Source organism: Dermacentor albipictus, chromosome 3 (assembly GCF_038994185.2).
Source record: "Dermacentor albipictus isolate Rhodes 1998 colony chromosome 3, USDA_Dalb.pri_finalv2, whole genome shotgun sequence".
NCBI classification, from domain to species: domain Eukaryota; kingdom Metazoa; phylum Arthropoda; class Arachnida; order Ixodida; family Ixodidae; genus Dermacentor; species Dermacentor albipictus.
Window position 1 is genome coordinate 150,256,468 of NC_091823.1, and position 13,630 is coordinate 150,270,097.

General features: G+C 47.4%; 1 protein-coding gene across 1 annotated transcript in view; it reads left to right on the forward strand.

Annotated features, from left to right (window-relative positions):
• Positions 1–469: 469 nt before the first annotated feature.
• Positions 470–13,630, forward strand: part of LOC139057623 (uncharacterized) — a 132,522-nt gene continuing 119,361 nt past the window's right edge. The window contains exon 1 of the mRNA XM_070536174.1: positions 470–528. Within this exon, the coding sequence (XP_070392275.1) occupies positions 522–528 (7 nt within the window). The 5' untranslated portion in view covers positions 470–521. The remainder of the gene's footprint in view (positions 529–13,630) is intronic.

Here is a 13,630-nt window from a genome sequence, read left to right on the forward strand (position 1 = left end):
AAAGACAGGTTGTCCGTCCCAGCTAATATTTCGCGGAATGAAAACACGCATACAGCTGCGCTCAAATTAAGCATTAGGGAGCATCGTGATCATTGGTGAATTTTGTTTATTCCTGAAGCGGAGAGCTTTATTGCCGATCCCTCATTGTTCGCATGTGTCTTTCCAGCTGTGTCTCGAATCATCATCGTCGTCATGAGTATCATCATCATGGTCACCACCGTTCTTCGCTCGTTGATGAGATTAAGGCAATGTCCTTTCAAGAGGGCATAGTCAAAGGGATGCTACAGCGGTTGACAAATTTCAGTGTAATGCAAGACGATATTTCTATTTCTTAATAGACAGGTTATATTAGTTTTACTTTGATGTTATATAAATATTTCTATCATGTATTTTATGTGAATAATTAAAACTTTAACGTCGTCCAATTCTTGGCCCATCTACTGTAGTGGGGTGAACCACACGTAATTGCAAACCAAGCAACCAGCTATCCTGTTCTGCACTTGCTAGCTGTTCTCAACATCATGGTCGGTGAGTTGTCATAACTTTAATTCTGCTGGGACCCTAACGGAAGCAAACTTGCGTCAGCTATTCATTACAGGGATTCATCCGAGACTAGTAGAGCCAGTGTTTTCTTTACGATGACACTTGATTCAATCGGCAACCTCTGCGCGTTAGCCATAAATTTCTGTATGGGACACGGGGATTTATTTTACAAGACAGCAGGCGAAGCGGAGATCACTATAGCATAAATAGCAGTAGAAGTAGTGCGTTGCAATGAAAACTGAAGTTGGTTGTCCTATCCTCTTACACGGAAAAGTGCGCATGAATGAACAAATTGTTAATTTCAGTCTTCCGCGTTCACAATGTTAGCTAAAGATTCGTTGCTCATTTCGGAAGAACTAGATATAGTCGAATAAAGAAACTCGCTTATTTTGAATGCTTTGCCTGCGAATCATCCATATTCATGATGCTGCACGCGACGCGGCTGCTGGACGTGAACAAGTTGCGAGCTGACGCTCACGTGCCCCAACGTCAGTTGGACCAGCCCTAGCATGGAAACCGGCGTGTCCCTTGTTGCCGCAGGTGTGCTCCATGAGATACATTTGTTTCGACATCCAGGACATCGTGGCTGTTGTAGTCGTTCACCTCACAGCCGCTGCGCTCTATGCCTGACTGAACCTTCGTCCTCCGGTTCAGATTGTAATCCTTGTCGGAGTTTCTGATCGATGACTGTGCCGCCTAGCTCTGAAAAGCTGCGGTCTCCCACTGAGTGTTTGTGCATCGGGTCAACCTTCACTACTCTTTCTTTTCGTGTTATTTATTTAGTTATGATCAACAGTATAAAGCGCACAAAATTTACAAAGATTTTGCAGACTAGGCTTCCACAATCTCAGGACGGCAACGGTCCCACGATCAAGGTTACAGGGGTAATTAATTATTAGTAACACAACACCGCTATGAAAAAAGTAAGAAGATAAAATACTTATAAAAATTCACGTGCAAATATATCTATTCAAGATGCACGAAAGTAAAACAGGTAAAAGTGCCGAAATACAAAAGAAAACACAGATTGAGTTTATCTACTCGTAATAATAAGAAATACATTGAGAGCTTTTTCAATCAAAAATAACGATGTTAGCGACTTCATATGCAGAGGCAGGTGATTCCAAAGCGATATTCAGTATAAGGCATGATTTTCGTACCGTAATTGATGTACATGCCGGTAATATAAAATTTCTCTTGGATGGAAAAAGAGCTTTATGGGTATTGCGCTATATACATTTACTCGTATGTTTGAATGACTGTTCATTATCCACAATCATAAAATATGCGCTAGTTATGCAGTATTAAAAGGACTTGCATTAGACAAAATGTGAAATTCACGAAGCAGTGCAGGAGCACTAGTACGGTGGGTGCTATATGTAATGGTGCGGAGAGCGTGGTTCCAAAAGGTCTGCAAAGATGAAGTGGGGGAATGGTGCGTCTTTCTCCAGAGGACTATTCCATTGGTTAGATGCCTTTGGATGAAAAAGAAGTAAAGAGATGAGGGAACATTAGTTGAAAAATTAGGCTGGCCATGAAAAATTAACGACTCCCAAACACATTTTTTTTCTTAACGTGAATAACATATGAGCTGTAATCGGGATTGGAATTCAGGTAGATTCTGGAAAATATTACTCTAGCCGACGCAGGAACAAAGAGAGGGACGAGAGACTACACAACCTTTGTCGATAAAAGTGACTGAGCTGATCTAAAAAGCAATTTAATTTCTACACGTTTTAAAATTGTCGTTACTGTTCTACCAGTTGGCGGAGCAGCAGACAGCAGGCAATTCAGCTTGGAAGTAAGAGAGGCAAGCGTTTTATTCATGCATCATATCGCAGTGTCGTCAACATAAGAAAACACACGGGGCCGAGCACAGTATTCCGGGAAGGTTCCTAATGTGCAAGGCATAAAGCAATGCACCTAAATACAGCCCTGAGGAACACTCTGGTGTATGTTTTTGTTATCAGAGTATGCACTACCACCGTAGACCACGCATTGTCTGTCGCGCCAATTCAAGATATTTGATGCAGGACCCGTAACTAATACGGAGGGATTAATTGTGTGGATTGCCTTCGTGAAATGCAAATTGACATCATCTGATGAATTAAAATTTATTAAGGTACGAGTTCACCATCTTAACTGCTGAATAAGCTTGCTAATAGAAGACAAATTTGACAAAGTGAAATGGGTGTCTATTTAGTCATGACTTCCCTATCGCCCTTCTTGAATTTGGGACCTTAGTGAGCTTAAGGAATCTAGAAAAGAACCGCTTGTAAATATAAGGCTAATTATGGTGCATAAAGAACGAGAGATCACAGGAGAAACCAACTTTAAATGTCCAGTTATATAACCTGAGCAAGCAGAACTCTTTTGGTTACGAATAAATGAATTCGTTTCGTGAGAAGTAGCAGGAAAAAAAATTGGCCGACGATTACGCTTCTTAGTAAAGCGATCTCTTGAGCGCAGATCCTGCCTTATTTCAACAACAGGCAACCGCCTACAGAACGCGCAATGGCGAACAGAGGTGGTTTTACGTTTCGTATTGGACACCACACGTCGCGATCCACCGCTATGAAGCAGGCGCTCCGGCGATGTGCCATCTAGCCTTGTTATAGTGGGTCACCGTCGCTGAGAGGGGGGGAGATTAATAATTAATATTTAATGTTTATTCTGAGGTGGGATGAGGAAATAGCTGCAGAACAGGGCCTTTGACTAGAGGTCGCACACTCGTTCACTCACGGACAGGCCTAAATGTGGCCGCACAAGGTTGGGGTGGGAAGTAGAAGTAAGGGGACCAAACGCTATAACTGTCCATCGAGTCACCGCAACGGCACTGCGCCACGTAAGGGGAGGCATAGGGCAAGAGTGGAGGCGGGAGAAGGACAGCCGGGCGCACTCACTACCAGAGACGACAAATGCCACTGAGGAATACGCCCGGCAAACAGGAAAGGGAGAGAAACGGCTGAGAGCCGTACATCCACGCTACGCGTAGACGGAGGAGTGGAGAGCCTTGGATCACGCGCCAGGCGACAAGGGGCGCCCGCCGCGTATACCACAGCAGTGCTGCGGCAGCGGGAGAAGGAGACGACGAGGGAGGAGTGGACGGCAGAGGCGAGAGCCACCACAAAGGCGTTGCTTGGAAGAAGGGTGCGAGAGGATAGGGGAGAACACGTCATCCGACTTTGGAGGACAAGGCGAGAGCAATACTCGGGTCGCGCGCGAGACACGGCAGTAGGAGTGTGCGCAGCTAGAGCTGCGCGCAGATAATGGCCTTCGGTACGGCGAGGCACGACGGCGACGCGAAATGCAGGAACGGGCGCCAAAAAGCTGCTCTCTAAAAAATGGTGTACGAAACACACAAGGCCTGGCAGGCATGTGGAATCGCCATAACTTTAGTGTGAGGAAGAGTGTTTAGAAAAAGGTTTAGCCAATGCCTCCTTTACTAGATGCCACCCGCGTTGTCCGTAAACTCGGTTCCTGGCCCTCTCCCTTTTCTCTCCTCCACGAAAAGGCAACGAGCGCCGCTTGTGGCGGACGTGTGCAACCTAGATCACGTGCTGCGGCCTTCGAGATTACCACGGCGTCTGTTGCCATCTCGGAGGCCTGCAATAACGCTCGCCAACAGACAGATGGATGGATGTTATGAGCGTCCCCTTTGAAACGGGGCGGTGGGTTGCGCCACCAAGCTCTTGCTACTATACTGCCTAATATTCTACCTAGGTTAAACAATGAAAAAAGGAAAAAAAAACACTATGAACTACCACGCCCAAATGTTCTGATCCCCGCGCACATAAAACGCCCGCGGAGCATTCAGCCGCCGCTGCCACATCCGCCGGAAGTTGAAAAGGCAACGAGCGCCGCCTCACCGAATATATGCTGAACTAAGGAACCGCCGCCGCAATGGGAAAGCGAGCAACGCGGCTGGCATCTAGTAAAGGAGGCATTGGTTTAGCAAACACTGCTGGCTGGTGATGAGTCAGACCATTATAATTTACTATTGAAATATCTGCATTCGAGGAAGGCAGGTATCAAAATTAATTAAGCAGTTCCGCTGTTTTTTGAGATTACCTTTTTATAACCTAATACATTGTCATATTAACGTTTCTTAGCATGTTCTAGTAGGAAACGTTGCTGTAGCAGCGTTTCTTTTAGCGAACTGCTAGAGTGCCGTGAAATGCTTGTCACGTCCTTTTCGATAAAGGTTCTATCTTTGTCACTCCGGTTAATAATGCATTTGTAATTCATTGGTGACTTGTAAATTTGTATTTTCTGATTAAAAAATGGCTGTGGCTTAGCTAAGGTTAAGCCCAGGATGCGAAGCATACTAGCCTTTATTTTAGTTGTTGAACCACTGTTTAGCCTGGTGAACTGCTGTTGCTTGGCTATATTTGCTTCGGCTAGACGAAGAAACAACTCATGCGTTACTCTGCTTCGCCTTCAAGAGTGGAACGCGACAGCGTTTCCGTCGACCCGCCAGTGACTACGCGCCCCGCATTGGACGCGGTGAGCGTCGAGCAATGCAGCGTTCGGCGCGGCAACGAAATGTGCGCCTGAGCAAGCGACGCACGCCTGAGCCTTAGAAACAGCTCGTTTCTAAGGCAACACCGCATTCACTAGAGGCGCTTTTGTACCGCTTTGAAGCATCGTACTCGTGGCTCAGGGGTAGATTATGGGGTTTAACGTGCCAAAACCACTTTCTGATTATGAGGCCTGCCGTAGTGAAGGACTCCGGAAATTTGGACCACCTGGGGTTCTTTAACGTGCACCTAAATCTAAGTACACGGGGGTTTTCGCATTTCGCCCACATCGAAATGCGGCCGCCGCGGCCGGGATTCGATCCCGCGACCTCGTGCTCAGCAGCCCAACACCATAGCCACTGAGCAACCGCGGCGGGTCTCAGTGGTAGCGTCTCCGTCTCACACTCCGGAGACCCTGGTTCGATTCCCACCCAGCCCATCTTGCGAGAGTTGAGCGACGCCGCGAGCGACGGCGCGATTTGGAGCCCCGTTTCTCCTCTGTCGTGACGTCACGGTGTCACGTGGTATGGCATGGGGTCAAAGGTCCATGAAGGCGACACCGCTGCGCCTGAGGAGCTGGGTTGAGCTTTCGTAATATGCTTCGCATAAAATGTGGCTTAAGGTGCTGTAAGAAACAGCCTTAGGAAATAGTGAACAAAAGGCAACGGGTGCCCTCTCAGAGTATGCTAAGAGACGTGATTTTATAGCAATCAGAGGAAGAAACAGCTTCAATATCTATCAACATGAAAGCGCCACGTGAAAGTAGGCCCAATTGACGTATAGGGGTGGCAAGCGTAATGTGTGAGGGACAGAGGTTTTCGTTGCTTGTGGAATTCGCATCAAATGAAGGAGCAGTGAAGTTAGATAAAAGCGTGATCAGTAGCTCCTGGAAATTTCTTGTCCCAGTTGAGGCACACTCCAACTATTTGGTGGAGCACATTCTTCATTTTCTCCACACTTCCTTGTTCCTGGTTTTACTGGCCCTTTGCCCTTTGGCCAGCATTGCGGGGTTGCTTCATAAATAATGCCCAGGCACCTATGCATCTACAGGCTTGGAGTGACGCCTGTCACCGGCAAAAGATGCCGAGAGCGAGTGGGGCTGTACTAATCCAGGTACAATAAATTAGGAAGGCCCACTTTGCTTAGGCACTAAGTTTAGGCTTGTGCTTGCAAACAAATATACAGCCTTAGAACAGACAGATGATGATGATGACATAGAGGTAGTGAATGAAACCGTAACGAGGCTGGCTTCAGGGGCAGCAATTCAAGTGGGAGGCAAGGCACCAAGGCAACCAGTAGGCAAGCTCTCCCAAGTACCAAAGGACCTAATAAAGAAACGACAAAGAATGAATGTCCAACTCAAGAGATAAGCTAGAATTCGCGGAGCTGTCAAAACCGTAAAAAATGGACGCAGCCGGAAATCAGTGAGAAGTAAACTTCGCATAGGACGAACCGAGCGGTATGCACTAAAATATAAGCAGGGTAATATCATCAGCAATCTCGAAGATATAGTAAAAGTAGCGGAAGAATTCTATACTGACCTTTACAGTACCCAGACGACCCAGGAGCGCTCTATTCACAACAAAAATAAACAGTATACAGAAATTCCTCCTATAACTACAGATGAGGTCAGAAAGGCCTTGCAAGGCATGAAACGGGGAAAAGCGGCAGGGGAGGATGGAATAACAGTCGATTTAATCAAAGATGGAAGAGACATAATGCTAGGAAAACTGGTGGCTCTCTATACGAGGAGTCTATCGACTGCAAGGGTGCCAGAAAACTGGAAGAATGCAAGCATTATACCAATCCACAAAAAGTGCGACTTTAAAGAACTAAATATTATAGGCCCATTAGCTCACTCCCAGTATTGTATGAAATATTGACCAAGATAATCTCCAAAAAAAACGCAACACAACAATTTAATCAACCATGGGAGCAGGCTGGCTTCAGGAAAGGTAACTCCGCAATGGATCACATCCATGTCATTACCCAGGTTATTGAGAAATCCGCAGAGTACAATAAACCTCTCTGTATGGCTTTTATAGATTACGAAAAAGCATTTCATTCAGTAGAGATACCCGCAGTCATAGAGGCATTGCGTAATCAAGGAGTACAGACAGCTTAAGTAAATACCCTAGAAAATATCTACAGAGATTCCAGAGCCACCTTAATTCTGCACAAGAAGCGTAGAAAGATACCTATAAAGAAAGGGGTCAGACAAGAAGACGCAATCTCTCCAATGCTATTCACTGCATGCTTAGAAGAAGTATTCAAGCTATTAAACTGGGAAGGCTTAGGAGTAAAGATCGACGGCGAATACCTCAACAACTTTCGGTTTGCCGATGACATTGTTCTATTCCGCAACAATGCACACGAGATACAACAAATGATTGAGGACCTTAACAGGGAGAGTGTAAGAGTGGGACTGAAGCATAATATGAAGACACAGATAATTATAAATAACCTGGCAAGAAAACAAGACTTCAAGAACACAAGTCAGCCTCCAGAGTCTGTGGAGGAGTACGTTTAAGTGGGTCAACTAATCACAGCGAACCCGGACCATGGGAAGAAATTCACAGAAGAATAAAAATGGGTTGTATCGCATACGGCAGACATCGCGAGCTGCTGAATGGGAGCTTACCGTTATCATTGAAAATGAAAGTACACAATTAGGGCATTTTAGTGGTGCTGATATACGATGCAGAGATTTGGAGGCTGACAAAGTAGCTTGAGAACAAGCTAAGGACCGAGCAGAGAACGATGGAACAAAGAGTGCTAGGCATAGCTTTAGGAGACAGAGAGAGCGCACTTTGGATCAGAGAGCAAACGGGCATAGACAATATTCCTATAGACATTAGGGGAAAAAAATGGCCCGAGGCAGGTCGTGTAATGCGCAGGCTAGATAACCGTTGGGCCATTAGGGTAACGGAATGGGTACCAAGAGAAGAGAAGCGCAGTAAAGGACGGCAGAAGACTAGATGGAGTGGCGAAATTAAGAAATTCGCGGGTACTGTTTGGAGTCGGTTGGCGTAGTACAGGGGTAATTGGAGATCGCAGGGAGAGGCCTTCATCCAGGGGACATGAATAGGCTGCTGTTACTGATGATGATGACTAAGCTTCAACAGGACGCTCCCTCACCAGAACAGGAATTGGCCTCTCTGGTGCCGTATTCGGCCACCCCCTCTCAAGTGGCTCACTCAATTACCCAATGGCCCTCAGTCCCCAGCAGCTGCGGAGCACCTGACCAAGGCGGCGGTCAGACATGTAACGCAGCAGAGGGTGCTAAGAATGTCTGGGTCCGGACAGACCGCCAATGGAAACTGACCCTTGCAACGTTTAACACCCGGACACTCTCGAGTGAGGCTAGCTTAGCAGCACTCTTTGAGGAACTATCAGACATTGCTTGGGATATCATTGGCCTTAGTGAGATTAGAAGAACTGGTGAGGCTTACACATTGCTGAATAACGGACATGCCCTCTGCTATAGAGGTCTCCTAGATAAGAAGCGATACGGGGTAGGATTCCTAATCCATAAGGACATAGTGAGCAACATTGACGAGATCATTAAGCGCTGCTTGTTTCTCTTCGCCCCATACGAAGGCAACGTCTCTTGCAAGGCGCGTTAACGGAGTAGCTATATGTGAGAAATTGGCACTAAATCTTCGGCAATACGCGCAGAGACGTAGCCAACGCGTCACTGCCTTCTTGCCCATTGGCGCTATAAATTGTTCGACGGCCGTGATCGTGTCGGGGTCAGGACGGACGCCATAATGACTCACAACATGACCTAAGAACTGGACTTCCTCTAAAGCAAAGTGACACGTTTCTGCTTTCAGTGTTAGGCCGGCGGAACCTATCGATTCTAGAGCCGCCACCAGCCGTCTCAGGCGTTCCTAGAATCTTTCCGAAAAAAAAATAAGGTCATCGATGTACACAACGCATGTCTGCCACTTCAGGCCGGACAGAACCGTATGCATCAGTCGCTGAAAAGTTGCTGGAGCTCAGCATAAGCCGAAAGGCAGGAACTTTAATTCGTAAAGCCCATTAGGCGTTGCGAAAGCAGTCGTGTCTCTGTCTCTCTCCTCAACTTCGACTTCCCGTATACACTCTTTAGGTACATCCACGATAAGTAACGACCATGCCTCAGTCTGTCGAATCGTCGATACGCGGTAGTGGGTATACGTCTTTCTTAGTCACCAGGTTCAGCTTACGGTAGCCGACGCAAAAACGTAGAGTGCCGTCTTTCTTTTCGACCATTACTACCGGCGACGCCCTGTTCTTTTTGATGGTTGGATAACGTCGTCATCGAGCATTATGTTCACGCGCTTTTGGATCGCATCGCGTTCTTTTGGTGCTACATGGTATGGGTTTTGTCGGATGAGTCTCGCAGTCTCCTCTAAGGTAATTCAGTGCTTTGTCAGTGCCGTCTGGCCGACTCTGGATGTCGACGAAAAGCAATCACGAAATTGGTACAGCAGGTCCACAAGACGCTGCCTTTTCGCTGGTGATAAGCTTGCGCTCATGTGAAGAATAGGTAAGGGTGCCGAAGCATCTTGCTCTCTCTGTTGTAATGCAAAGCATTCGCCTAGTTCCGCAATGTCATAGAGTTAAGCAACTGGTGTGCCTTTTGCAATGTGTCTTGGTTCCTTGGTAAAGTTTGTCAGCAGTTTTTGTGTTTGCCCATGCATTATTCAGACGAGACTTCTCGGCAAGGCAACACCTTGAGTGAGCAAAAGCGTAATTATCTGCTCGGCAACACCTTCACCATCGCACCCTGTGTCGCACCTGACGGAAACAAGACGGCAAGATAACGGTGGTACGGCCACGTCGTCTAATGATGCGCAAGGACTTGCGTTCTAGTTGTGCGCTTTCGTCCTAAGAAATGGTTAGTATACCTGCTGGCATGTTGATGACGGCACCGTACTCGCGTAAGAAGTCCATACATCTTTGCAGCAGTCGGGGAGAATAACAAAATTTGCGACAAATGACGAATTCCCTTTGTTGACCCTGGCAGTACACTTGCCAGTCGGTTTCAGTAGCTGGCCTCCAGCACCTCTAATCTGTGGCCCTGACCACTCCATTTTCACTTTGCGAGGTTTGTCCGCCAGTAATTCACTTAAGATGTAAAAGCCAGCTCCAGTGTCTACCAGCGCCGTCATATCGTGGCCGTCAATTGAGACAGTAACGTCAGCGCTTACAATCTCGTATGTCGTCAATGCATACGGCTGTATCGGCTGGTCGTTCGACAGCAATGGGAGATTTTCGGCACTTCGACTTGTGGCAACGTTCCCCCTTGAGGTCGAAGCCTTCAGTTTCCTCACCGTGGGCTGGGAGATCACCCTCGGGCTACGTTGGTGGAACTGCGTCTTGCAGGTGGAAAATGATGTCCCGGAGAAGGCGAGCATCACCGGTAACCGGGAGAATTGGCTGGCCAGCTAGACGAATTCGCGTAGATGTTCTCTTGGCTGCCGTCTAAAGCACGACGAGAAGCAGTGGATGGAAAGCTTAGTACACTGTGACGCGACAATGGCAATGACGGAAGATTTGGCCCGCTTCCCCACAGTGGAAGCACAAGGGCCCACAGACAGCTGTGCACCAAATGTCACTTCTGTGAAGTGGTTGTCGCGTCGGTTGTTCTCTATCGTAGTAAAGTGATGCCGGTGCTAACTGCTGGTTATACTGCGGAGTCGGCATTTGAAGTGGCGGTCGATGGACAATATATGCGTAACTGGGCTGCCCCGTCTGGGGATGTGGCTCGGAAGCTTAAATCGCTTGCCTTATTTCTTGGCGCACAACTTCAGCCACCAAAGCAGCTGTGGAATCACTTGGCGTGACCCAGTGAGGTTCTTACTCTCTTCCTGAACACTTTCGCGTATCAGCCACCGCAAGGAACCCTCGTCCGTGACCGTCACTGCTGCGGCGCTTGCCGGTCCAGTGCTGATCAGGTGATCATACTGGCGGATGGGTAGGTGTAACGTGTGCTCTATGGCGTGAATTCTTTAATAAATTCATTCACGCTGGTCAGCGGGTTCCGCACAAGACCGCAAAACAGCTGCTCCTTTACGCGGTGCATGAGGTGGCTGAGTTATTTTGCCTCGGGCAGATAGGGGTCTGCACGACGACAAAGACGAGCCATGTCCTCAGTGAAAATAGCAACAGTTTCATTCGGCTTTTAAATCCGTGAGTCGAGAAGACGCTGCGCGTGGTCTCGCCTTTTGGTGCTCCCGAAGGTATGCAGGAACTTGCGGCGGAACTCATCCCAACTTGGCCAGATTCCCTCGCGATTTACGAACCACGTGCCGGCTCCGTCTTCAAGCGAGAAATACACACGGTATAGCTTCTGTCCAGCATGCCACCTTTATACTCGGCCAGGTGCTCGTACTCCTCGAGCCAGTCTTCTGCATCCACGTAAGCGTTGCCATGGAAGCTCACGGGAGATCGAGGAATTCAAAGAGCCACCTGTGCAGGGCCTGTGTCCGCCATGTCATGGGCAGTCGTGGTAGCAGGAAGCCTTCCTAGTAAAGTACCAAAGCGGGGGCCTAGGCCAAGTAGGCGGTGGCTGGCGCGGTGAACAAGTCTGTAAAAACGCAAAAAACGTCCTGGTCTTGATGTGGGAATCTTTACAGCCGTCCCAAGCATTTCCCCAGCACTTCCACCAGTGTCATGATTCATAAGCAGCCGGAACTGATAAAACAGAGCAGGACACTTTAATTATAGGCAAACTGAAGAACGATCAGACCGGGACCTCGTCCTCTCTTATGCAAATTACGAGATTTTCACCATTTTCTATGCGCCGCATATTGGATGTGGCAATATGTTAAGAAGTCTGATGTTTCCTTGACCGGCGAAGGATTGATTGCGATCGCAAATTATTAAACAGAGATACGAATTAAGGTTAGTCGCTTAATCCGCTGCATAAATGGCTTGAAAGCTTCGCTACATAAATTACAAGCAGGTTGTCTCGCGCACAAAGGCAAACACGAACACATCTCACTCGATGGCCTCGGTGACTCGTTGTCAGAACGCTGTCTTGATGAAGAGCGGCAGCAAGGGTGAGCGAATTCCCCTTCGCACCGCGTCTCGCTTTAACGTAAATTAGGCGCGTGAGAACACAGACCACAGGAAGCCATCAGTTATCTCAGGTCGACTAGACTTCGAACCCAGCGCAGATTGCCTCCTTCAAGATCGGACACGCGCGGCCGAGCTGAACGACCGTAGCTGGAGCAGGAGATGCTCCCTCATGTTCCTCTCCTCCTCACCCCCTTGCGCGCGTGACAAACGGTGCGCACACTCCCCGCGTTCTTATCTCGCGAAAAGACGGCGCCGCATCAAGACAGCCCCCTTCTCGGCTCAGCCTTGCAAGCTTTTACTCGCACCTACAGCATACGGCGCACGGCCGCGATCTACGCAGCAGTGAAAATTAGCCATACAGCGGTGGGAATTCGGTGGCAGTGTCGATGTAATTGCCATCACAAAGAAATAGGTAGATCATCGGGCCACTGCGCTAAGGGAATGGTGTTTTAAACGAGCCTTTGGGTCAATTTGGGTCACTGGGTATGTAAAAGCGGGTATTTGGAGTTAATAAATGAACCTCTTTGTAACCGATTCGGGTCACTCTGTATGTGCCACTGTGTATGTGCTGTTCTTCAATGAGCCTCTTTCGCGTTAACTTGTGTCACCACGTATGTGACAGTGGGTATGTGCCGCCCTCTCTCATATGATCCCGGCTTGTGTAGCTGTCTATATGTCACTGCATATATGCCACCTTTCATATTAGTAATTTTGTATGAACAATAATGTGAAAAATTACTAACCTTCATACAGATTGCTAATAGCATTAAAGGCGTCATTCCTATCTACTGGATGGTTGCGCCACTAGTTTCTATCAGGCAAGGAGCGAATATGGAGGGGTCATACCTCATGCCAGTTTTTATCACAACACATCTCAAATATTGCCATTAGTCTCAAATTCCATAAACGCCATGAATGATTTAGTTCAGCCTTAAACGTCCTTACACGTTTTCGAGATTGCATGATATCATAGCCTACTTTTAGAAGATATCACAGGGTAATAATTGTGAAGGCGAAGTAATTATACCAGAAAAAGTGAATAATAAAGCCAACATATTACAGGATGAACGTGTCGTTGTACCATATACGTAATATTAATAGCGGCCAGCATTCTAAGTGGCTGTCGAATCAGCAATCACTGTAAGTCTATCGTATAGTTATGCGTGTATTACCGCACATTTGAGAGAAATCTCTGGTACTCTCGTTCGTTCGAACTTTCAGAACGTGCTGTCTAGTTAGATATATTGATCTAGTTATCATATTCGCGACAACGCTTGCACTATTCAAGCTACAGTAAGTACCACCTCTTGCGTGGAGAGGTGGCATGACAGCGATACCTCGTTGAAAGTGATCCCCGCTAAAAACAGGCATGCCGAAGTTTGTTGGTTGATGTCATACTGCTAATAAGGTCCAGAGCGTACCCCTAATTAATTTATTGAGAAACTTTATGTATAATGCTTCTCCGCCAATATATTTCCAGCGAGAGTAAAACCTCT